At 36.8% G+C, this 27,198-nt stretch overlaps 1 protein-coding gene across 2 annotated transcripts in view; it reads right to left on the minus strand.

The window, feature by feature from the left end:
• The window catches only part of SHPRH (SNF2 histone linker PHD RING helicase), an 89,064-nt gene that overhangs the window by 54,034 nt on the left and 7,832 nt on the right, over positions 1–27,198 (minus strand). For both annotated transcript variants that reach the window (XM_027551770.1, XM_027551771.1), the window contains exons 2-14: positions 26,363–27,029; positions 23,472–23,601; positions 21,412–21,630; positions 18,577–18,655; positions 17,775–17,925; positions 15,217–15,325; positions 14,518–14,774; positions 11,848–12,507; positions 10,372–10,623; positions 9,520–9,598; positions 4,594–4,757; positions 4,223–4,479; positions 2,620–2,741 (exon numbers count right to left, since the gene is read on the minus strand). In XM_027551770.1, coding sequence (XP_027407571.1) covers positions 2,620–2,741; positions 4,223–4,479; positions 4,594–4,757; positions 9,520–9,598; positions 10,372–10,623; positions 11,848–12,507; positions 14,518–14,774; positions 15,217–15,325; positions 17,775–17,925; positions 18,577–18,655; positions 21,412–21,630; positions 23,472–23,601; positions 26,363–27,001 — 3,118 coding nt within the window. In that variant the 5' untranslated portion in view covers positions 27,002–27,029. The remainder of the gene's footprint in view (positions 1–2,619; positions 2,742–4,222; positions 4,480–4,593; positions 4,758–9,519; positions 9,599–10,371; positions 10,624–11,847; positions 12,508–14,517; positions 14,775–15,216; positions 15,326–17,774; positions 17,926–18,576; positions 18,656–21,411; positions 21,631–23,471; positions 23,602–26,362; positions 27,030–27,198) is intronic.

Below are 27,198 nucleotides of genomic sequence, written 5' to 3' on the forward strand. Positions count from 1 at the left end.
TATTCTATATACATATATATGCGCCTGGTGGTTCAGACAGTAAAGAATCTGCCCGCAATGCGGAATACCCGGGTTCAATCCCTGAGTCAGGAAGATCCCCTGGAGAAGGGAATGGCAACCCACTCTAGTATTCTTGCCTGGAGAATTCCATGGACAGAAGAACAGTCCACGGGGTTGCAGAGTCGGACATGACTGAGTGACTAACACACACACTTTCTCTCTGTTAAAGCTGATTCCATATATGTATATTTTATTGTGGTAAAGTATACATAAAATAAAATTTACGATTTCAACCATTTTTAAGAGTGTAGTCCAACAGCATTAAGTACATTCATATTGTTGCACAAAACACTTGCTTTTATACCACTGTTTTATATCTAGTTCTACCAGTTATTTAATATAAAGCTTTCTAAAGCACACATTTTCACAGTACTTGCCAAGTCCTCTAATCTCTATTCATTTTTATAAAGCAGATTACTTTCACAATAATAAAGTTGCATTATAATGTAGGAGTAACAATTATCTTCACACAATGAGCTCTCTTTAGCTTTTCAAAAGACATATGGATTCCATTAATATTTATACTGTCATTTATAAAGAACAATTCATTTAACAACTTTCTCTTCATAATTATTATACCTTTTAAAGAAGGTACAATGACTAGACTATAATAAAAGCAGATGAAACTGAGCTATTCATTATAATATCTGTTTTCTTTTCACTACTTAGTGAAAAAAAAAGATTTTTTATAGTGAAAAAAAATATTTTTATGTCTTTCCCAGACCAATATGGATAAAATATCCATATTCAATAAGCTATGCAAATATAAGCCAAATATGGAAATACCCATTCTTTGCCACTTGATGGCACTAAACAAATTAACAACTAGACAAATTGTACTGGTTCGATACTGCCAAACTAATTTTTTCCAAAAAAACACATGTAGAAATGAAAAATGTATGTGATGATCAGGAAAAAAATCTTTCTTTCTCAGAAAACTGAACCTAAAACACTTCTATATATATATATGTATGTGTGTGTAGATACACACACACATATATATTTCATGTATATAGTACACAAAATTGAAATAACATGTTTTTAACACCATAATCAGTGAGGACCTTAAAATATACACTGTATATCATATATATGTATATTCGCATGTAATATGTGAATCCCTTTAGAGTTTAATATTAATTTTAGATTTCATTTAGAAGTCATATCTGTACTATCTGGTCTCTAATATTAGAAGAGTTTAAATTATATAAGTTAAATATGTAATGTTACTTTTAAAAATGTAGATTATTTAATATACTACTATGAATTAAACTAGAAACTAAAAGTAGTTAATCCCCCACAGTTAAGTTTATAATTACAATTAAATGAGACTAGACATACCACTTATTAACGGACTTTCTAATAGGAATTCTTCTTAACAATCAGCAATAGTTTCCAGCCACAGACGAATAACTACAGTGAGAAAGCAGTGGGAACTACCTGAAAAGAGCAGTGATGCACCTCTGGCTACATCATAGCATGGTATTTTGCCACACAGGAGCCAGTCAAATGCTGATCCTGTTAGAGTGCTACAGTGTTTGGACAATGATCAGATGAATAACCCTCCCAATTCCCATACTGTGCATAATTTCACAGCAGGGGAAAAGAGACAAGTCTGACAAGGAGACTAGAAAAAAGGCTAAGTGAAGAAATTCATTTACTGTCTAAGCTTCTGAGTCATAACAACACAGAATAAAATGAGAAATGCAGTTCATAATCAAGTTGGGAAATCTGAAATTTATTATTGTGATCATTTACAAGTGACATATCACTCAACATCAGAAATTTTTAATGGTGAGTTGCAACCTACTATATAGTATAATACTGAGGTTTACAAATGCCTATTTGATAAAGAGGACACAGGATTATAAAAAAATTAAATATCTGATGTGAAATCAAGAGATCCAGGGCAAATTCTTTGTCACTTTCTAGCTGTAATCTTGAGAAAGCAACTAAGCCCTTTGAACCCATTTTCTCAAATAAAATAGGGATGGTAATGGCTAAACTATTGGGTAATCATGAGGATAAAACAATATATATATATATATATAATAGTATTATATATACTATAAAATGCTTATAGAAAAATGAATTTTTCAGATATGAGGCTAGATTGACACTTATTTACTACATTATTTTTAGTACCTAAATCATAACCAGCACATAGCAAATACTCCAATATTTGTTGGGAGACTGAACTTACAAGTGATATTACTCTGTAAGTCAATGACCAACATCCACTTGAATGTGTCACAATTTAACCATTCTGTTTCTAGGCATTTTGGTTGTTTCAGTTGTTCACTATTTTGGTTGTTTCAATTGTTCACATGAAAAACTTTTAGAAGTGGAAATGTTTGGTGAAAGCATATTGAAACTTTTTTTTTGGAAATGTTCTGTATAACTGCTCTCCATTAAGTTGGACCTATTTAAATTATGATTAATACTGTGTTAAAGTGTCTTTCTGGGGAGACTTTGATTTACATTATAACTATAATTATAATTTTGATTTACATTATAAGTATTTAGAAGAATCAAAGATAACAAAGCATCACCTTCTACCTTTAATGATGTGGATGCCTGCTAAGCCATTGAGGGCACAGACTAGCTGCCGATGCGCCTCTTCACATTCAGTGCCACACTTCTTCTGCAGGGATGTCAGCAGTTCCTCCATTGTCATGGTGCTAAAAGAAAAGGCAGGTTGTTCAGAACTAGAAAGAAGATTCCAAGTGAGAGAATAATATTACATAAGATCAAGAGTACCAGTCTCTTATAGAGTCTTTGTGATCTTTGATATCTGTTTACCTCCATTTTCATCACTATCATTATTAGTTTACTATTCTAGCAAGCTTTCTTTCGATCCTCTCATTCTTTAACTTTTTCTCATTTCAGTCAGTGAAGAGCAGAACTAGAAAAATCTTCCTAAAGTGCAAAGTGGTGGTTGTGGTGGTTAAGTCGCTCAGTCATGTCTGACTCTTGCGACCCCAAGGACTGTAGCCTGCCAGGCTCCTCTGTCCATGGACTTCTCCAGGCAAGAATACTGGAGTGGGCATTCGTTCCATTCTCCAGGATTATCTTTCCAACCCAGGGATTGAAGGCAGGTCTCCTGCATTGCAGGCAAATTCTTTACTGTCTGAGCTACCAGGGGAGCCCCACAGCAATTCATATATACCTCTTGTGAAATACACAATGTTTTCTTTACATTATAGAGATCGATAAACTTTGTCTGATGGCTCGGATGGTAAAGAATCTGCCTACAGTGCAGGAGACCTGGGTTTGATCCCTGTGACAGGAAGATCCCCTGGAGAAGAGAATGGCAACCCACTCTAGTATTCTTGCCTGGAGGATCCCATGGACAGAGGAGCCTATCAGGCTACAGTCCATGGGGTTGCAGAGTCAGACTCGACTTTGCAACTAACACTTTCACTAATCTTTGTCTTTGCCTTTAGTTATCTACAAACTGCTCAAAGGCAAGGATAAGAGTCAAATTCCTCTTTATATTTCTTATAGCGCCTGAAAGGATACCTTTTTAATATCAAGTGCTAAAAAAAAAAAAAAAAGAGGCTAGTTCCTATCACAGTTGATGAACCAACAAATTTTTGGGGACAACAGAGTATTGAAAGGAATAATCAAAGAATATAGCTAGTATAATTATAAGGAAAATATTTAATAGGAATCTAATTTACCTAATTTCCTGATGTCAGAACCAAAAAATATAACGCAAAATGAACAAAAGCGTTTCATATCTGGAGTGCAGCAGAAGACAAACAGAAACCCAAAAAAACAACAAAACCCTTCAACAGTCCTAAAAAAATGTTCAAAACCATGAAAATAATTTTGATGTGGTTCTCTTTCACAAATGGGGCTCCATATTGAAGAGAAATCACCACACTGCTAAAAACAGATGACAACTCAGTTCTAAGACCCTGAATGAAACTGTGGGCTAGGAAGCTAATTGCTTTAATACTGTCTATGCATGAATGCATGCTAAGTCTCTTCAGTTGTGACCGACTCTGTGCGACCCTATGGACAGCAGCCCACCAGGCTCCTCTGTCCACGGGATTCTCTAGGCAAGAATACAGGAGTGGGTTGCCATTTCCTTCCCCCAATACTGTCGATCACTGCTCTATTATCTCTTACAGTATAAGAAAACTGATAATAAAACCTTTTTTGGAGTGGCAAGAACTCGCCACGAACAGCCTGTGGGTGGCAGCAGGCCTGTCGGAGCCTCAGCAATGGATATAGGATGGAGGTGACGGTCCTTCTGTCCAGGCTGCTGAGCTTCAAAGCCCAGTCAGAAATCTTCCTGAGTTTTACCACTGCATCCTGGCAGCACACCTCATGTTGACGGTGATAGAAATGCCTTTCCACTGGAGAAAAGTGAAGCCAGTGGGTTTCTTCTGTCTGAGGGGGTATCTGGATCTAAACAGAGGAGAAAAAAAAAAGTCACCTGGAAATTTAACTTTTCATCCCAACTCTGCTTCTTCTTAAATTTTTTCCTAATACCCTTAATCAATAAATACTTATGCTACTGACTTGGTCAATCACATCTTTCTTCGCAGACCTCCACATTATCTTGGCAATAAAGCTGTAGAGGAAATGAGGATTCTTCTTGCAATAAGGACGATAGAGAAGTCGAACCCACCAGTGTCTGACACAGTAAGGTTCAACACCGAGAAATACCACCAACCCGAATAGATCTGAAAAGAAAGAAAAAAAGCATGTTGAGAATACAGATAGTCTGACTTAGGATGGTTTGACTTAAAATTTTTGACTTTACCATGGAGCAAAAACAAATGTTATTAATTAATAAATCATCAACCTGATTTATCTCTATCACTCTAGCAGAGTGACTATTAACTGGGGTGGAAGGGTGTGATTTTGCCCACTGGGGACATTTGGCAATGACTGGAGACAATTATGGGTGTCACAACTGCAAGAACACTACCAGTATAAGGAGTGTAAAAGCTCAATATACAAAATAACCAGAACAGCCCCTAATGAAAATGAATTATCTGACTCAAAATGTTAATGGGGCTAAGGTAGAGAAACCCTGGTCTAACACAAAAAGAAAACAAATGAGACTTCTACTTCCAAATACAACATAGTAAGTTAGTTGAAGAAGTTGAATGGTTCTATGAAGACCTATAAGACCTTTTAGAACTAACACCCCCAAAAGACGTCCTTTTCATTATAGAGGACTGGAATGCAAAAGTAGGAAGTCAAAAAGCACCTGGAATAACAGGCAAATTTGGCCTTGGAGTACTGAATGAAGCAAGGCAAAGGCTAACAGAGTTTTGCCAAGGAAACACACTGGTCATAGCATTTTTTTTTTTTTTTAAATTAAAAACACAGCACATTTATTTAAACTGTTACTTTTGATAATTCATTGACTCTTATGACAGGTCAGTATCTTCATTCTATTACCTTATAGGGTACATTCATTAGTGTTACATAAAATTTCAAGTAAAATTAAACAATTAAAAGTACAGTTAAGAACATAGTTGATCTGCATGAGAGGATTCACCATCATGTACCCTAGTCCCTAATGCAGTTATTTTTTCTGTTTCCTGGGCCTCTCCAGCTTAGACACATTTTCATTTCAGAGAATATAAAAGTGGCTCCACTGAGCTCTCGCCCATGAGGGCCCAGCTGCTGCATATCAGTGTGTGTTGACCCAGTGGTACCTGTCCACCCGGTGCCCAGCAGTAGGCCTGTGGCCTTTAGGGGTCTTATGCAACGCATGATAAGCATTTCCTAGGAGGCCCATCCGGCCATCCCTCATATTCTTTTTTCGGGGAATAGCAAACACCCTCTTCCAACAACACAAGAGAAGACTCTACACACCAGATAGTCAACACTAAAATCAGACTGATTATATTCTTTGCAGCCAAAGATGGAGAAGCTCTATACGGTCAGCAAAAACAAGACCGGGAGCTGACTGTGGCTCAGATCATGAACTCCTTATTGCCAAATTCAGACTTAAATTGAAGAAAGTGGGGAAAACCACTAGACCATGAATGGTATGACCTAAATCAAATCCCTTATGATTATACAGTGGAAGTGAGAAATAGGTATAAGGGACTAGATCTGATAGACAGAGTGCCTGAAGAAGTATGGACCGAGATTCGTGACACTGACTGAACTGAACTGAAGTCACATCAGGCTAACATTCCCACCATAGTTACTATTAACGCAAAAAACCCCCCAAAACCCTGATACATTGTAAGCGTGATAGCATTAAAGATATCAGAGAATCACGGAAGCAAAGATGAAAAATAAACTAAATTTCCAGACATTCGGGAAATGCTATTTTTTATGGTAACTTGGACATGAGAAAACTTTTGGCGTCATTATGTTGATTGTGGAAATAAACTCCCTGGTAAATACATATGTCAAAAGTTTACAAATTTTGTATTTTAAATATTTATAGTTTCATTATATGTCATTCATACCTCAATAAAGCTGTTTAAAAAATTAATCAAAAATTTGTTAAAGGGTGCCAGATGCTCAAAACACCTGCCAACATCTTATTTATTCCAAATTAAGTACCCAGGGAACTGCAGAATTACTGCTCATATTCCTTTAACATTAAAATGAGAATAAAGTAACTGTGATAGGCATTTTCTCTACACCTTCTTAGCTAACTCTGGAGTTCAATGAGATCTTCAGTTCAGTTCAGTTCAGTCGCTCAGTCACGTTCGACTCTTTGCAACCCCATGAATCGCAGCACGCCAGGCCTCCCTGTCCATCACCAACTCTCGGAGTTTACTCAAACTCATGTCCATCGAGTCGATGATGCCATCCAGATGTCTCATCCTCTGTCGTCCCCTTCTCTTCCTGCCCCCAATCCCTCCCAGCATCAGGGTCTTTTCCAATGAGTCAACTCTTTACATGAGGTGGCCAAAGTACTGGAGTTTCAGCTTCAGCTTCATTTCTTCCAATGAACACCCAGGACTGATCTCCTCCAGATGGACTGGTTCGATCTCCTTGCAGTCCAAGGGACTCTCAAGAGTCTTCTCCAACACCACAGTTCAAAAGCATCAATTCTTCGGCGCTCAGCTTTCTTCACAGTCCAACTCTCACATCCATACATGACTACTGGAAAAACCATAGCCTTGACTAGATGGACCTTTGTTGGCAAAGTAATGTCTCTGCTTTTGAATATGCTATCTTGGTTGGTCATAACTTTCCTTCCAAGAAGTAAATGTCTTTTAATTTCATGGCTGCAATCACCATCTGCAGTGATTTTGGAGCCCCGAAAAATAAAGTCTGACACTGTTTCCACTGTTTCCCCATCTATTTCCCATGAAGTGATGGGACCAGATGCCATGATCTTCGTTTTCTGAGTGTTGAGCTTTAAGCCAACTTTTTGACTCTCCTCTTTCACTTTCAACAAGAGGCTTTTTAGTTACTCTTCACTTTCTGCTGTTAAGAGTGGTGTCATCTGCATATCTGAGGTTATTGATATTTCTCCCAGCAATCTAGATTCCAGCTTGTGCTTCCTCCAGCGCAGTGTTTCTCATGATGTACTCTGCATATAAGTTAAGTAAACAGGGTGACAATATACAGCCTTGATGAACTCCTTTTCCTATTTGGAACCAGTCTGTTGTTCCATGTCCAGTTCTAACTGTTGCTTCCTGGCCTGCATACAGGTTTCTCAAGAGGCAGGTCAGGTGGTCTGGTATTCCCATCTCTTTCAGAATTTTCCACAGTTTACTGTGATCCACGCAGTCAAAGGCTTGGCATAGTCAATAAAGCAGAAATAGATGTTTTTTTGGAACTCTCTTGCTTTTTCGATGACCCAGTGGATGTTGGCAATTTGATCTCTGGTTCTTCTGCCTTTTCTAAAACCAGCTTGAACATCTGGAAGTTGACGATTCATGTATTGCTGAAGCCTGGCTTGGAGAATTTTGAGCATTACTTTACTATAATGTGAGATGAGTGCAATTGTGCGGTAGTTTGAGCATTCTTTGGCATTGCCTTTCTTTGGGATTGAAATGAAAACTGACCTTTTCCAGTCCTCTGGCCAATGCTGAGTTTTCCAAATTTGCTGGCATATTGAGTGCAGCACTTTCACAGCATCATCTTTTAGGATTTGAAATAGCTCAACTGGGATTCCATCACCTCCACTAGCTTTGTTCGTAGTGATGCTTTCTAAGGCCTACTTGACTTCGCATTCCAGGATGTCTGGCTCTCGGTGAGTGATCACACCATCGTGATTATGTTATTAACACCTAAATATTAACGTATTGGACAGTTTCCAATGTAACAGCAGACTACTAAATTTGGCCTTTTAATTAGCCTGATATTATTCTACAAATTGGAGAAGGGAATGGCACCCCACTCCAGTACTCTTGTGTGCAAAATCCCATGAATGGAGGAGCCTGGTCGGCTGCAGTCCATGGGGTCACTAAGCGTTGGAGACGACTGATCAACTTCACTTTGATGTTTCACTTTCATGGACTGGAGAAGTAAATGGCAACCCACTCCAGTGTTGGAGAACCCCAGGGACAGGGGATTCTGGTGGGCTGCCATCTATGGGGTCGCACATGGTCGGACACAACTGAAGTGACTTAGCGGCGGCAGCAGCAGCATTCTACAAATATGTAGCTTAATGTAACTTACTAAAATTACAGAGATATTTAAATATATACTTAAACATCTTCCTAAAAAACTCTTTTCCCCTAAAAATAGTCATCAAAAAATAGTGTTTCTCAGTTCAGTGTAATAGATGTTGATATTTTTACTTTAGCAGAATAGTAAGTTATCCTGCTAAGAACAATTGATACATGAAAACCTGAACTTTCAAGAATGATAGGTTTTGAAGATAAACATCTGCCATAGGACTAAGGATATTTATATTGTTATAATTAAACCACATTTTAGTGACAGTTTTTGCAGAAATTTATTATGTAAACCAACATTTACTTATTTAAACTTTTAGTCTCAAATATTTGCAACTTTGACAAAAGTTTTAAAAATGTTGTCTATGTTCTATGGAAAAAATTAGTTATATGAATGAGACTGATGTAGAAGCATCAGTTAAAATGTGTGAGGGGAAGTCCTTATCTTTATAGACACAGCCAAGTGAAACTAATTCCTTTTTCTTCTCTGTTTCCCTCTTTCTTTCTTGTCAGGTTCTCCCTGTTTTCTACTCACCATTTTGGATCTTTGAGTCCAATTCAGACCTGTGTCTACAGTGTTCAGGCAGGCACAACACCTGCTCAAGTCAGGACAGGAGGACTACTCAACTACATATCTGTCTTCACATATATATAAACAAAAAGCACTTGATTCCTTTTAAAAAGGTAGATGTCTGAAACTATTAGGATCAAATATAAATATATTTTAATATATGCATAATCACCTAAGGATTTCAGCAAAAGTTAAGCAATATTTTTTGCTCAAAAATTTTAAGTTTTTCAAATAAATGCGATATGTGAGGAAACCATCCATTACCTTCCAGTCCTCTCTGTACTGGAGTGCCACTGATGCACCAGCGGTTAATCCCACTCAAGCGCTGAGCCATTTCTGCAGCCTGATGGGAGAGAATGAGAAGAGAGACACAAGAAAAATGCAGGATTGCGTTTACTTATGAAAACAGCTCTCAAGCCCAGGCTTCAGGTCAGATGCATTTTCCCTTACAGAATAGTTATCACACTAGATACTGAACATCATATTCAATGGGCTGTCTTCTAGTATGGGGCTCTTATTAGCAGGAGGCTGCAATGTGTCCTTTCAAAGAGGAAAGGAAATTCATGTATGGGTAGAATGAAAATGCCCCAGCTGACTGATACATTTCCTAGACCACGCCATCCTCCAGATGAGAACCACTGTGCTAACAGGCATGACTTATTAATTCAGTTCAGGTCACAGACTGGGCAAAGAAGACAGAATAAAGACATACAATGAAGTCTGAATAAAAGTTTTTCCTCTAGCATTTTCCCATTACCATTTGGTCTCTGATAAAAAGCTGTCAGTTACCAGAGCTTGTATGGTGAGCACTCCATGTGGCAGAAATGCTGATTAAAGTACCTAAGTAGAGTTTACTTAGATCTACATCACATAAAAACTACCATCTTGTTCAAATATACATGAACTTTTCATACAGAACAATGATTCCAAGTACCAAATAATTTTTAAGGATTATACAGCTCATGCACAAGAGAAAGCAAATGCAAAGTGTCCAAAGGCAAACTTTTGGCGAATGTCAATACTGTGGGTTAAACTACATGTAAACTATTAAATTTCCTATGAACAGTTTCCTCCAGCTCTTCCCCAGCCCTCAAGCAATTCTGCAGAAATTCTCACTTTTACAGCAGGACATTCGACCATCTGAGCTTCATCAAGGCAGATCCTCCACCACTCCACAGCTACAAGAGGACTGGGAATAGCCATGTAGCGCTTCTGGTTCCTTAAGCGACGCCCATCCTCACTGTTGCTGTGTGGGATGTCTACATAGTTTAGTTCTGAACGGAGGACATCGTAAGTAATGATGACTATATCCTGTTCTGCCAAAAAATGAGGCTGTAAAAAACCATCTTTCTTCACTCCTTGATATACCTAGGATATAATCACAGACATTCATTTATACCCTTACCAAGCACTTTCTATTTGTTTATAACCAAACATCCTATAAGATACATCCCAGACCTATTTAGAGAAAGATGCATTTTACTGTGGAAGACTAAAAACATAAGCAATGTGAAAGGCACTGGAATAGAAGTAAATGCGAAAGCATCACAATGGAGACCAATTTTATGGCTAAGAAGGTAAATTCAGAGAGGAATTCAAATTTGCAGTAGATCTTGAAGTACATTCAAGAGCTTTCATGGGTGGAAGAAAGGGGAAAAGGTAGGTGGGTAGATGGAATCAATAGTTTGTGCGAAAGCACAATGGTATGAGAAAGTAAAACAAGAGCTATTATTTACTGAATGCCTTTTATGTTTTAGCACTGCAGAGTTTTATCTCCCACCTTTAACAACAATTCTGTTAGTTGTTATTAGTCCTATGTCACACATAGAAAACATGAAGGGACTTACTCAAAACTAGTAGAGTCAAGATACAAACCAAGGTTTGCCTCCTCTACAGAACAGAGCTCCTCAGTGGCAAAGTTGGTGTTTTATAAACTACTGTATTATACATGCCTATCATAGTGGCCAAAATACAGAAAATCTCCAGTAACATTTGTGTGGAAAGAAGAAAAGAAGAACACAAAGGGTAAAAAATACTAACAGTAGTGAACAATAACATTAAATGAACACTCACCATGTGCCAGCAGTTTATCAAATCATTCAATCTTCACAAAAAGTGTGTGGGGGGTACAATTTTTAGAACTTAGCACAATTCCTGGCACACAATAGGTGTTCACTAAATATTTGTTGAATGAGTAAATTCTTATTTTACAGAAGGGGTAACTGAGGCTTCAGAGGAAGATTCTGGAGCTAAAAGATGTAGGATCACACAAGCAGATAACTATTAAACAATGCTGCCTTTGAACTGCATTTCTTTCTGAATACAAAGATGTTTTTCCCTTATATGATTAAGGACTTCTTCAAAAACTTTCATAACTTTCCACTCAAAGTGCTTTAACTTCTGATGTCAGAAAAGAATAAACAGTCTACTGTACTTTTTCTTATTCTCAATTTCCTCTTTGAGTTCTGACTTAATATCATTATCTCATTAAGTTAATTTTCGGGATAAAAACAAGGTGACAAAGATTATAAAAATTATCATAAGCAAACACTTACATTTTCCTATCCCTTTAAAGAGTGCAAACTGTCTTACCAAGACTCGAAGAGATGATGACCTCACATGCCTGTTGATTTCATCCACCCACTGATGACAGATGGAACTGGGGGAGATGATCAGAGTTGCTCTTGTGGATACTGGCTCCATTGCAACAAGGCAGTGGGGGCAGTAGAAAGGTTTAATCTTCAGATTCTTCTCTTCATAATTCACACATTTTGCATGTTGCCACAAGTGGCATTTCAGGCACTGAACACGAGGCTTACAGTCTACCTGGTCAAGTTCACCACATATGCACCCAAAGCGATAACTGGAAGAATTATAGGAACCCATGATATTAGAATGTGGCATGTCATCACCAACAGGATTTAGAGATTCAGCTTGGTCCTTTGCTGAATGTTCTTGATTGACTTCAAAGACACATGTACTTTCAGATGTAGTAACATCAGTAATTTCAGAGTTACCAGTAGGTGGACAGTGATCCTGTGGGTTGAGACTGATGTTCAGCTGGCTTTTTTCCCTTTTTGTGGACGGAACAGGTTTCTTCCTCCATTTACTACGATTTCTCCTGGGCTTGCAGTAATAATAGTAAGGATCATCATCATCATCAGAGGTGTTTGATGGCAAATATTCAGAGTCTGTGTCCTTGTTTCCTGATTTTCTGGATTCTTTCTGAGTTTTCCTTGGACTCCCCACTGCCTATGAAAAACATTATTTATTTATCTTAATGGAGTGACATAGCTAAAATTAAACACCCAACTTCATGTGCTTTACATAAAAATCTCATAGGCAGTCTTTGTCACTCTTTCCCTGAGGAGAATCACTCCTGATCAGTGGTTTTCAAATTGCTCTATGAACTCCTCCTCCCACAGGCCCAAAAGGAAAAGAAAACTCTACTGTTGTTTAATTAATATTTGGAAGGAACAAAACTTAGAAATAAAGGGAGCTACTAATTTTGCTATCAACCTCTTATAATTTACAGTCTGTCTAAATCAATAAAAGACTGGTAGTTTATAATACAAACTAGGGCAATTGTGGGCTTCCCTAGTGGCTCAGCGGTAAAGAATCCAGCGGTAGTGCAGGAGATGTGGGTTGAATCCCAGGGCTATAAAGATCCCCTGGAGAAGGAAATGGCAACCCACTCCAGTATTCTTGCCTGGGAAATCCCACGGACACAGGGGCCTGTCCATGGGCTACAGTTCATGGGGTCACAAAAGAGTTGGACATGACTTACTGACTAAACAACAACAGGGGCAATTATAAAAACATCAAGTATTAAAATATAGCTTTTAACCAAAGTAAAAATTAATCTACTAGTTACTGCAATAAACAGATAAATTCATTCTTTCTTTCTCCTTTCTATTGGTGGTGGTGCTGCTGCTAATTCACTTCAGTCGTGTCCGACTCTGTGTGACCCCACAGACAGCAGCCCACCAGGCTCCCCCGTCCCTGGGATTCTCCAGGCAAGAACACTGGAGTGGGTTGCCATTTCCTTTTCCAATGCATGAAAGTGAAAAGTGAAAGTGAAGTCGCTCAGTCGTGTCCAACTCTTAGTGACCCCATGGACTGCAGCCTACCAGGCTCCTCCATCCATGGGATTTTCCAGGCAAGAGTACTGGAGTGGGGTGCCATTGCCTTCTACTGGTGTACCCTCTTGCAATTATTTATTGAATGCCAATAAATGTTGCCAGGCAACATGTCAGATGCTGGGGATATAAGTATGAGGTATATTTAGCTCCTGGTCTCAAAGGAGTCTGTTGGAAAAGAGAGAACAGTAAAAGGCAACCCACTCCAGTATTCTTGCCTGGGGAATCCTATGGACAGAAAAGCCTGGTGGGCTACAATTCATGGTGTTGCAAAAGAGTAGGACACAACTGAGCACGACCCTTTAAAATGATGCTACAGGACTGCATAAGGGGGTTATATAACAGACAAGGGCTGTGTTGGGGAGGCAGATGCCAGCTGCACCTTCCTAGAAGTGATGTCACAGTCAAGGGCGAATGAGGAATGAATGATATTAACATGGAATGATTGGCATTAACTGAAGAAGATTTTCTTTTCTTGGTAGCAGAAGGATTATTAAAAGCACAGAAGTTCATTGCAGTCTTCTAACCTGGCTGGGGAGAAAATGCTGGAGACTCACTACTCTTGGAAGAGAACTTCTTGGTCTGCCATTTCTTTCACAGTAGCTAAGCTAGTAACTCCACATTTTGAATTGTTGTCATCAGTTTTTTCTTGATTTATATTCACAAATTTTTTACTATTTTCTTGAAAGCAAATTGTAGTATTGGCCCAGAAGAAGTTTTATAACAAAATGTAAATATTTTAAAAGGTGATGACGAGGGAAAATGAGAACTTACATAAAAGATTCAAATTGTATGTAAAGAGTTATGCAGATGTAATGTATTAACATTTTTAAAGTATGGAACATGCTTTTTGAGTGCTGACAATAGCATGAGGGTGAAGAAAACTTATTTTAACCTATATTATGCTTTACAAACTAACTGTATAATCCACTCAATTAATACTTATTTTTAGTTTCTACTCTGCTGGAACTTTTATTCAGAAAGTAGAAGACGGAAGTCATAACCATTAGTGCTTTTCCTAATGCTTCTTTTTTATCATCTGGCTCTAAGAGCTTTAGACAGGTGGGATCTGTCAACTTACTTTGTAAAGGATCACATACAACTACTCGATAAATGCTGTTACCTGCTTTCTCGTTTTATCATATATATCCTCTTCTTTGTAATTCTTTCCCAGTGTAAAAGTACCAGAAAAACCATGGCCTTTGATCTGTTTCACAAGGCCTTCAAAAATTAAACATTTGAGCATCCGTTTCAGAAGACTCCTGTTCCGCTGAACATCATATCTATATATAGAACTGACATATTTGTAGATGGAAAGAATAGAAACTCCTTTTTTTCCATTCATTTCTTTAACAGCTGTCAGGATCATCACACGTGTAGCTAAATGCAAAAGGATATGCTAACTCAGTCAAAACAATTAAAGTGAAAAGAAAATAAAACTCAGTTAATGTGCATTAAGAACCATGTTAAGTAAAAAATAAAGATTTATTAAAGACATGCTGTCTGTATATCATTTTGAAGAATATGTAATAGCTTATCTCAATTAAGAAATAAATTACAGCAATGAAAATTATTTAAGAAGAATTACATTAATTTGCTAATCTACAAATTAAGCAACAAATTATCTGGATCAAGTCAAACCAAAGAATAAATCTTTATTTTTGTTAAGATAATATGCCTTGTAACCAAACTTTTATGCAAAGTATAAACAACTGTAAAAACAATTATTTATAACAATTATAATATATTGTTATTAAGGATTATAAGAACTAGAACAAATATCACTGCAAAAGGTGTTATCTTTAAGAGATTTCATACTTACGGGGGCACTGAACTTTTTCTTTTGGTTCAAATTCCATATTCTGGGTTTCTGTCTTTTTTACATTTCCGCCAGAATAATGTGATGGAATGAAATAATTTACCACTTCTCCCTGATATAAACAACGTTTAGCAGTTACACAGTGTTTTGCTTTCAGTATTCTGAGTTGCTTCACAAAATTAGCCCTCCTTCTATTAAGAAGATACAAAAGAGTTGTAACAAATTATGAAAGAAAGGGCTAAGTAAGTTATTCACACATATAAACCTTATTTTTTATTTCAGAGTTAAAAGCTAGCCATCATTTTAAAAAATTATGCATATTAAAGTGTGAAACTTCTGAAATTAACATGTTAAGGCTTGTTTAAAATTGTATTAGCCCACTGAATTTGTAATAGCAATCAAAATAAGTTAAAATTAACACAGCTAATGAGAAGAAAACCCTCAAAAGGAAGTTACTGATAGTTAAAACTGTACATGCCAACTCATTTTTCTACAAAGGAAACAGACATTCCCTACTCTATCCTGTACTCAAATCTGAAAAGGGAGAAGGCAATGGCAACCCACTCCAGTACTTTTGCCTGGCAAATCCCATGGACGGAGGAGCCTGGTAGGCTGCAGTCCATGGGGTCACTAGGAGTCGGACATGACTAAACGACTTCACTTTCACTTTTCCCTTTCATGCACTGGAGAAGGAAATGGCAACCCACTCCAGTGTTCTTGCCTGGAGAATCCCAGGGACGGGGGAGCCTCGTGGGCTGCCATCTCTGGGGTCGCACAGAGTCGAACACGACTGAAGCGACTTACCAGCAGCAGCAGCAGCAAGAAAACTCTGAGAGTTGGTAAAGTTACTTTTTAGAAATCTTACAATTTTGTTTGTACATAGCATTGTTAAAGACTGAGTTTTTATAATAGATATTTTAGATTTAAAATTCATTGAATACAGGAAGTTTGAAACTAATAATTCTTTAACTTTATCACTTATGAAGTCTGAATATCATGCAAGGAAAAATTAAAAATCTAAAGTAGAAAAACAAAGGTCAACAGCATTTTTCTTTTAAAGTGACTTTTCAGTCACACTGGAAAATAATGACAAATTCAAATAATGTTATGCTGAAAATGTGTACATATTAAAATATTTACAAATGCAAAAAGAGTATTTATACACATCTACACAAATCACACAGAAAAATAGTCTTTTTTAGATATAAATATATGGTCAATATTTTATATTCATTTTCTGATAAAATAAACATAAATCTGTTTAACTCCATTTTTGTACCACAGTTAATTAAAATTTATTTCTGAAACAGTAAAAAAAAAAAAATCTGAAAGGGTAATTTTGCAAACTTTATCCTATCAAAAGATCATATAACCACTAAGGTTTCGAGCATGATGGACCCTCCAGGTAATTATCGTTATGTCTTTAACTAGTGGCCTCATTTCGGCAGGATTTAATGTGCTAATTGACAATTTCATTATCTGAAAATATAAGCTATAAGCTATGAGTCTCAGTGAAGTTTTTTTTTCTTATAAACTCTATATTTTTAAACACAACTATACATTTTAGAGGGTTTCCCCAGGGGTTCAGATGGTAAAGAAATCCACCTGCAACGCAGGACACCCAGGTTCAATCCCTGGGTTGGGAAGATCCTCTGGAGAAGAGAATGGCTACCCACTCCACTATTCTTGCCTGGAGAATCTCATGGACAGAGAAGCCTGGGAGGCTACAATCCCTGAGGCTGCAAAGAGTTAGACATGACTGAGCGACTAACACACATACATTTTAGAATAAAGACTTTGTTTATTGAGAAATTTTGTTTGTTTCATTTGTTCATTTCATTGAGAAATCTACTTACTAAGCTGCTGCTGCTGCTAAGTTACTTCAGTCGTGTCTGACTCTCTGTGACCCCATAGAAGGCAGCCTACCAGGCTCCGCCATCCCTGGGATTCTCCAGGCAAGAACACTGGAGTGGGCTGCCATTTCCTTCTCCAATGCATGAAAGTGAAAAGTGAAAGTGAAGTCATGTCCAAGTCTTCGTGATCCTATGGACTGCAGCCTACCAGGCTCCTCTGTCCATGGGATTTCCCAGGCAAGAGTACTGGAGTGGGGTGCCATTGCCTTCTCCGACTTACTAAGCTATTTACCCTTTAATAAAGTTCTAATTATTTGACCCCAAGATTTATGTATCTGAGATTTGCACAATTTTTGAAAAATAGCTCTCAAAAATATGTAGCATTAATATGGAGATCTGAAGAAGTGACAAAACATTTGAGGAAGTAGTCAAACTTTCCTAAGAGAATTTCTCTGCCAACTAGAAGGAAGCTTGATAAATTAACAGCGTATCTATCCCCTTCCTGGTTGGCCAATATCACTTTAAAAAACTTTGCCAGGTCACAAATATCCCATTTTCTGTGCCTATGTGAAGTTAACAACTAATACAAATCATAAGCTACAGAATAAATTGCAAGTGTTGACTTAAGTGCCAACCAAATGTTCAACATACGATGCTTTCTGGAGAACATATGCTCTGCTTTCCCAAGCCCTGTAGTACTCCTCCTACCTCAGGAAGAGTGAGAGCATCTTGTTTGACATCTTGTCGAGTATGTGTCAGAATCAGAGCCAAAACCTCCACTGTCTTTCCAAGACCCATCTCATCTGCTAAGATCCCACCAAGCAACTGTGGTCCAGCATTTGGGTACTCACGAATGATGCTAAAGGAAAATATAAGAAAAACACATCATAGGAATGCAAATATAAATCACACTGTTCCTAAAGAGAACTGGGAGAAATGCAGAAAAGTCTTATGCTTTTTAAAACTCTACTTTCAGTTGCAACAATTATAGTCCCTAGATCATGAATATAAGAACTGTGAGAATAAAAAGCTGCCTAAGCTGACAACTTAAGCGTGCAGAAACAGAACTGGTACTATCATCATTTGTTTTTCTCCCATAAATAAAGGGAAGCATGTCTACCTTCTGTGACCTTTATGAATCTGTGAATAAAAATGGCAGTAACTACTGATTCACTAATCATATTTAATGATTCCTAAAACTCTTTTATAATAAAATTAACAAATTTAATGAACTGGCCCATAATAAGGTGATATTTTTACTTAAAATTATAATCTCTTTAAATATCAATAACTACACATCTTAAGTCTATCCTACTGCATTTATCTACCAAAAATTTACAAGTGCTATTAGTTCCATGTCTATCCTATCTATAAAACTGTCTAATGAGACTTTAATTTAGTATGCCTTTTTGAGGTACTGCCGAGGCTGAAGATATAGGCCATCAATCTCATACAGGTTTTCATAATATTTATTTTCAATATCAAGCACATAAGCAAAGTTTTGCCTTACCAGCCTGTGTATGGATTGTAGTAGAGTTTCAAACCCTCAGATGTAACAATTTCTCGCCACAGAAAGTGTAAGGCATTTTCTAAAAAAAAATAAACCATTTTCTGTTTATTTTCCGTTCTGCCAGATAATTACATTAAAATAAAAGTCAGTCACAATCAGGATACCCTGGGAAGACACATACATGTGGGTAAAAGGCCAGGACCCCGCTCTCATTCTTCAGATATTATTCTTTTGCGTGTTTAGCACACAAATATTTTCCATAGAAGCAAGTGATAAGACAGAAAAACTAAAGCAAATTATACTTGCAATTATATTTTATTGGATACTTTATAATTTAACTTATTAATTGTATTTTAATTATGCAAAGTATAGCAAAATGTACAAATTATACTAGTATAGAGGATTAACAGGAAAAGAAAACCAATACATATCAAGGCTTACCAAATAAATGAAAGCAGCCTGTCTTTTATACATGCTTAAAGAAGTTACCTTATATCGTTAAATAACTTCACAGATAAATGAAACTGGGCTAATGCATTAATTTAGATCTAACTTTTCATATGGGTCTGAGGAGAGGAAAGGGTTAACTGAGGAAAAAAATATCTAAAACTACAGCAATGAAGTACTGAGTATGTGTCAACCAGCATCTTCCACTATCCCTTCTCAATATTTTAAGCTGTTTGAACAACTTAGTTGTAAACAACAAGTTGTAAATATGTCTCTACTTCCAGTGAAACGGTTAGTCATTTTTTACCTTCTTCAGTGATTAATAGATGAAGTAGGAATACAGACATATAGGTTTTATAAAATGAAAAAAATTAAAAGATAGAAAGTTTTAATTTATGGGAACCACAGAGAACTGAAAAACCACTATATGACGCATGTGATTTAATCAACAAAATCTAGCCTGGGGACAAAAAACAATGGATTACTGATACATGCAGCATGGATGAACCTCAAAAACATTATGTTGAAAGAAGGCAACTCCCTCCACCTGAGTGGACATATTTTATCATTGTCTGTTTCAAAAACAGGCAAAACTAATTTATGATGATAGTGGTTGCCTCCTGAAGGGATTGAAGTAGGAAAACTGACTAGGCAATGATGGAAAGTGCTGGGAAATATTTTATGTCAGCACTGTGTGATACAAATATATATATATATATTTATATATAAATATATATATAACAGGTAAAATTAATTTTAATCTTTTTGTCTAATTTACTCAAATATAATATTATCATTTCAATATGTAATCAATATAAAAAGTAGTAGTGAGATATTTCACATTCTTTTCTTTTTGCACTATTGGAAATCAGTGTGTATTTTAAACTTACACCACATAATTTGGACAGTCACATTTCAAGTCTCAAAGAGGCATGGGCCAGTGTCTACTTTTGGGAAAGTCTGGTTCTATGTCTTAACTGAATTGCTAGTTACATAGATGCAGAGATTTATCAAAACTTATCAAACTGTGCCCTTAAGATCTATGCATTTACTGTATATGTTACACCTTAATCAAATTCCTTAGTTAAAAAAAAATTATTTTATTTTAGAGAAAAAAATAACCCGTAGGAAATTCTATAGAGCTATAAGATTTCTTCAACAAATGTAAGAAAAAAATAGGAGAGGAAATAAAACCTATGGACTAAAAGAAACTTAGGAGATACCAAGTAATTCCAATACTATATGGATGTTATTTGGTTTCATATTTGAACAAACTAAAGAGAGAGAAACAGAAAGGAGGTTAATTTTTGGGTTAATTTTCAAAATTAACCCAAAATTTTCAAAAATTTGGAAGGTTAATTTTCAAAATTCCTTTTATATATATATATATATTTGTTTAAAAGAACCTGTATCTTTTAATGAAATAAACTGAAATATTAACAGATGAAATGATATAATATGTGGGGTTATTGTTGCTGTTCAGTCACTCAGTTGTGTCCGATTCTTTGCGACCCTATGGACTGTACCCACCAGGCTCCTATGTCCATGGGGTTTTCCAGGCAAGAATACTGGAGTAGGTTGCCATTTCCTTCTCCATGAGGGGTTACTACTTCAAAATAATTCAGAATATGGGAGAAGCAAGAGTAAGAAATAATATTGGCTATGAACTGATATTTCCAAAATAAAAAGTTTAAAAAAGTTTGTTGGATAAAAAAGTGGGAGAAATACGGAAGAGCTATTCATCACTAATTAAAATAAATCTATATAGGAAAAAGGAGAAATGGTTAGCACTTCACTTCCTAGGGTCCTGTAAAAATCTCATCTAGTGCCCATCCCTTTAAAGACAATGATAAAGCAGTGACACAAATGATTCTCATAAATCGATTACTTTTACAAAAACACTAGATGACATTTCATTTTATTATTTATTTTGTGGAGTAAAGAAAATAAGTATAACTAGGAAGCTGAGATTAGTCACACGTTAGTCTCCCACTTTTATAAACTTGCTTTCTGTCCCTAACATTCATGATTAAATGGTATAGTTTCTTTCATATATTAGCACAATTCCCATCTGATCAGGTTACAAAAGCAATTCTTAGTTGGAAAGGCATGTAAAAAAATTTCTTGGTTTTTAAAAATTCCATCAAGGCAGCCTTTACTCTAGTTGGAAAAACCAGTTCAAACTTTTATGGATGAGGGAACTCATAAATGAATTTCTCTAGGTGTCAATTTTGAAGGATGTCTTAGAAAATAATTTTGTTCACAGTAACACACTTATTCTATCCCATGCTTTCAATATGATTTGTTTACTGACCGATTTCCTCCACCCTAACTCTCTCATCTAATCCCTCTGATCAATTTGCCTTTCTTTAAGTATCTTATACTTGCCACTAGCAGGGGTGCTTTTGAAATGCTCCTGTTGTAGCATCCAGTTGACAGCCTCTCTTTGGTATGGTCTCAACACAGGCGTCAGCGCAGGATGCTGGACATCCACTTGGATGGACCGAGTTTCTTGCTGATGTGTCTGCTTCACAAAGTGATAGAGTTCATCAATGTCCTGTCCCTCTGGCTCACTATCGGAACCTTCCTCATCCTCTTCCAACACATCTGTATATCCAAGAACAAGTGTACTCAGAACAACAAGATCTACATTTATAACTATAGGCAATTCTTATTCCCAGAACATACCATGTACTCTCCTGACTTTGGGGCTTTGCTTAGTGTGCCTTTTGACTGATCAAAAATCTATGCTTCCACCCTTCAAGATAATATAATTGATACTTTTTTCATGACATTTTGTTTTCCCTGATCAGAATACTCTCCTCTGTATTATACAACACTCTTATACATTGGATATAACAATACATCGCAATCTTTCTCGTAGTATAATCGTTTGTGCTCATTCATCCCTTCCCCACTGAACTGTAATGCTCTTTGAAAGCAAAGGCTGTCTTTTGTTTTTATAGCTCCTCAGAGCAGCCAGCATGTGCTATGCACATCGCAGATGTTTAAACCTCTGAGGAACTGAATGTGAATATCTATTGCAGTTTGTAAAAGAATAATTTATTTTACTTTTACAACATTAAAAAAATCCACAGGCAGACAATTTTCCTACATCTAATAAGACAAAGTTTCCCATTCTATTTCTTATGCTAAAAAAGGATAGGTATTTGGTAACAGCAGCAGCAGCCAATTAGGAGACCAAGGGCTTACGCCACCAATACAAATTCATAAGAATTTCAGATTCATTTGTTGGGCACAATTGCCCTGTGGAAAAAGATTCATGCCTACAATGTGAAAAAAAAAAACAAACAAACCCTCAAACTCTTGAAAAATTTAAAAGGCCCCTACTGCCAATGATTTATTACTGAATGGTTTCAAACAGGCCTACACACATTTGTAGGATGTACCTCACATGCCTTAAAATAGAGACTGTACCACAAAATACACAATTAACTTTTTTCAATAAAAATTATGTCCTTTTAAGATTTTCAAAAGTTTACAATAAACTTTACATGCTTGGCTATTTCTGTTAGTGCAGGTGCATATTATTAGTAATTAAATTTGAAGTTTTCCTTTGAAAAGTTCCAATTTTATTATTTTTAAAAGGCAGAATAATGGACTCTTATCATAACTCTGAAAAAGTTCTAGAGGTACTTCAAAGCATTCCTTCCAATTCTGAAACCAGTGATTTTCCTTTTTTTATGTCTTTACCATGCAAATGATTTACTATTATTAGTATTATGAAGCTTTGCAAAGAATGTACTGCAGAAAAACAACTCAATAACCAAGCTTAGAAACTGATTTCCCAGATATCCCAGTATAAAACTGTTCTGATTTGCACCAGAAATAAGGCTGACCCACCATGAGCAGGACTTGGAGAATCTGAGCCGTTTTTCCAGTCGTGCTGATGGGCTGCAGCAAGCCATCCACACTCTCCCTTGGGAACCAATGGCAGACAACTCTGAAACTGCAGTCCTGACCAAGGATGCAACTTCTTGCCAAGAAACAGTAGCAAAGTTAACTGGTCTTTATGGGAAGCAGGCTCTTGAGATTATTTGTCAGACTGCAAAGGAGAGGTGGAGTAAAGGCCGGCCAAGAATCTCTGGCCATGACAAAATAAAAAAACAAAAAAAACAAAAAAACACAGCAATAATGCAAAAATTCCAATCAGCTCAGATCCCTTTATATTCTGCCTATTGATGCCATCAACATTTCTTGAGTACACACTATAAGCTAAGCATATTATTAAGCAAAAAAAAAAAGACAAAAAGTATAGTAGTGGGGGCATTTAAGATAAATATAATTTTGTCATATAGCAATGTTATGTTGGTTGTTCAATTTTATTATGGTTTTATCAGCTGTTTTTCTGGTTGTTATATACAGGATTTGGGAGAAATCCACAGCTCTTCAGTAGCAGCAGTTTTAAAGTTTACTTTAAAAATTACCTGGAATAATAAAATTGTATAGTTTTTCCATCACTCTCTTCATGAGTTGATTGAACTTTTTCATTCTTGAACTTGCATCACTCAGAAAATCTGGTTTTGCTAGGCCAGCTTCCAAAAGATAAATTCCAACCTACAAATAATTAATCAACATTAAAAAGTTTTGACTGTACTACACCATTTTTTATGACCATATAAGAAACACATTTTTAACACCATCAGTTTTAAAGGTATTCTGAGTATTTACCCCACAAACTCTAAATACACACCTACCAAATCTCAGATATTTCCACTTTCAATAACAAATTTATTTTGCAATTTGAGTGCTTACTATGTATGATGCACCATTTAAGTAGCTAGAAAAAAATATTTCCCTACTGGAACCAAACCTGCAGGCTTGTGATGAGAACACCAATTCTACCTACCAAGTCAATGATTTCCCAGCTAGATGATCATCAGAATAATCAGTGACGCTGGTTAAAAATACAGATTCCCCAAGAAGATTCTTAAGCATAGATAGGTTTTACTAGATGGTAAAGCATCTGCCTGCAATACGGGAGACCCAGGTTTGATCCCTGGGTTGGGAAGATCCCCTGGAGAAGGAAACGGCAACCCATTCTAGTATTCCTGCCCGGAGAATCCCAGGGACGGAGGAGCCTGGTAGGCTACAGTCCATGGGGTCGCAAAGAGTCGGACACGAATGAGTGACTTCACTTCACTACTAGATCAAACACTAAAATGTTCAGGAAAATAGGCCCTGATTAAGGTTGTACAGCTTGACTTTGGTGAAACAATGTAGTATGAAGCTTTCCAGTCAAAATACTTGAATTTTAATACTGGCATTGATATTTAAGAGCTAAAAGAACAAACGAAATGATTGATTTTAACCCAAATGTTGTCATTTGCAAAATGGAGAGACAACTATATGAGATAGCCCACCTAGTATAATTTTAAAAGTTCCTAATGGTAGATAATCAACAAACACAGTTTCCTTCATTTCCCTGTATTATGCTGGGCCTGATCCATGATCACTGAGAGTCTCATATTCTTTCAGTAAAGAACAAAATTCAATCAGCATTACACTGGAATAAGTGGCAAAGAGTACTTTTCATTATTATTTATATTCTGCTCTGTGTTTGCTTAGAGATGCCTTGCTATTGCAGCAGTAAGTGTTTAAATATTTATAAAAGTAGGGTTAGGGAAGACAGAAGAGATCAAGACTTGATGTGGGTGAGAAGTGGATAGAACACAGGCATACAAACCACAAATTCTTAAATCTATTTTTAACTTGAGCCACAATTTGTGGCACTCACAATCACCAGAGAGGGGATGCTAGGTTGCAGAGTTTAACTGTACAGGGAAGAATTAATTACAATCTAATGCTTCTAAATTTTCTCCTTTCCTTCAGTCAATTCTGAAGCTATAAGTAGGGCTATTGATATAACTGCTTTTTAGTGTGAGAAATGTATAACACACATGTATGATGTTTTCAACTGAACAAAAGTGAATTTAACATTTTAGAATTCAAGTATTGAATCAAGTATATTCAAGTATATTTCAAGTATTAGCATGAAGACATATTAACTTGCTTTATAGTTTTTGAAGTACATTTACATTACCTCCCCTGATTTTCAGCACAGTTGTATGAGGTAAAAGGAATGAGTATTATTTACATTTCATATGGAAAGAAGCTGAAATTAGAGTCTTTAAACGAGTCGCAAAAAGTTACTTGGCTAGTGAATAGCAGAGCCTGAAATGAATCATAAATTTATTCATCCATTTGCTAGAAATCTGTTTAGTATTTGGTATTCTACTGGGCTGTGAAGATTAAAAAAACTTCATAGTTGAGTGACGGGGGGGAAGGTCTAAAATGGAAGTATACCACAAGCGATCAAGGCAAAAATAAGCATGTGCATCAGGTATTATGGGGGAAGAGCACGTAACACCATCCATGGAGTTTAAGAAAAGATCTCCCCAGATGAAGTAAACCCTGAGCTGCACATTGAGGAATGACCAGGAGTTCTGAGGGATGAGGAAGCAACAACCCAGGCAGAGGGACGTATGAGAGCGAAAGCACAGATGCAGAAAGACATCAGGGTGTATGCAGGAAACAAATCAATTTGTAGCTTCTGGGACAGAATAAAAAGCAGAGTGATAAAGAGTTGAGAAGGAGACAGATAAAGCTGGAGGAGATAAAGGCCTATCAAAGGAGAGACTTATATGCCTGCTAAGTCACTTCAGTTGTGTCTGACTCTGCGAGACCCCATAGATGGCAGTCCACCGGGCTCCCCCATCCCTGGGATTCTCCAGGCAAGAACACTGGAGTGGGTTGCCATTTCCTTCTCCAATGCATGAAAGTGAAAAGTAAAGTGAAGTCGCTCAGTCGTGTCCGACTGTTAGCGACCCCACGGACTGCAGCCCACCAGGCTCCTCCACCCAGGGGATTTTCCAGGCAAGAGTACTGGAGTGGGTTGCCATTGCCTTCTCCAGATTATAGTTAATTCTGTAGGCATAAATAGACTAGAATTCCATTTGCATTCGTATCATACCAGCCCAGAGACAAAGGAAATGAAAGAACTGAAAAGGCAGTGACTAAAGGATTGCTACTGGAAAAGAAAGAGATAATGAAGATCCAAACAAGTCGATGAGAGTAGAGCTGGAAAGGATGAATCAGGAAGACCCCAAAGAAGTACAGCCTGGAAATGACTGGCTATGATATATAAAATATATATGTATATATATTTTTATAGTTATTGAATGCCCCCAGTGAAGTGTACTTTGACACTTAATAATGAAATGCTTATTGCTGGCTTTATAGGGCTTCCTTCTAAGTTAATTTCAAAATGGGGTATCCAATGCAGAAGAGACTTAAAGGACACCACATAAATTGATACCTTGATAATGTTATTTTCTTCTGGTTTTTGGTAAAGTTTTATTCTTTTCTTCTTTTGCAGCCATTCCAAATCTTCTAACATTTCACTGCTGAAGGACGACTCCACTTGAATTCCCTTGTCACAGATACTGACTGGCTCATTGAGTCCTCTTTCTTTTTTCTCTATATTTTCACATCCTGAATGAACATAGATCAGGAACTGATTGCTCAACTTGGGACTCATCAGTGTAAAACTCTTTTCAGAAAAATTTTCAATTAAACACTGTTCAGGAAGAAGCTGAAGAGTGAATTCTCCTAGAAATGCTTTCCAGGAATTATCAAAGTTATAGGGAGAAATTACAATATTCAGCTTTACAGACAAAGGGGAAAAAATGCCACCAGTCTCTTCTTTATCAATTGATTTTGAGATGCTCACGGCTTTGGAACATCTCTTCTTTTCTCTGTGAGCCACTTCTTCCTTTAGACTGTCATCTAGGATGATGCGGTGAGCAGGAGAGGGGTCCAGACCTGGGTAGGATTGCTCGTCATCAGTTAAGGTGAGAGGTTCATTCCTCCTGTCCTCATGCATATTCCAGCAAAGCTGCTGTTGCGTTTCCTCATCTACCCTCACTGGGGGAGCACGTTTCCGTCGGCTGCTCATTCTCAAGTTCTCTTGGTAAATGTGAACCCTAGAAGATAAACACAACAGCAGACATTCCAAGAGAGGATTTTAGTATTAAAATAGTCCCAGATGAGCAATTCAACATAGAATAATAATCCCACACATAACATGAAATCTTTAAAGAAATACATAAAGCAATGGATAATTGTTTATAATAAGTCAAATACAGTTATGGA

This window comes from Bos indicus x Bos taurus, chromosome 9 (genome assembly GCF_003369695.1).
Source record: "Bos indicus x Bos taurus breed Angus x Brahman F1 hybrid chromosome 9, Bos_hybrid_MaternalHap_v2.0, whole genome shotgun sequence".
In the NCBI taxonomy this organism is placed as follows: Eukaryota; Metazoa; Chordata; class Mammalia; order Artiodactyla; family Bovidae; genus Bos; species Bos indicus x Bos taurus.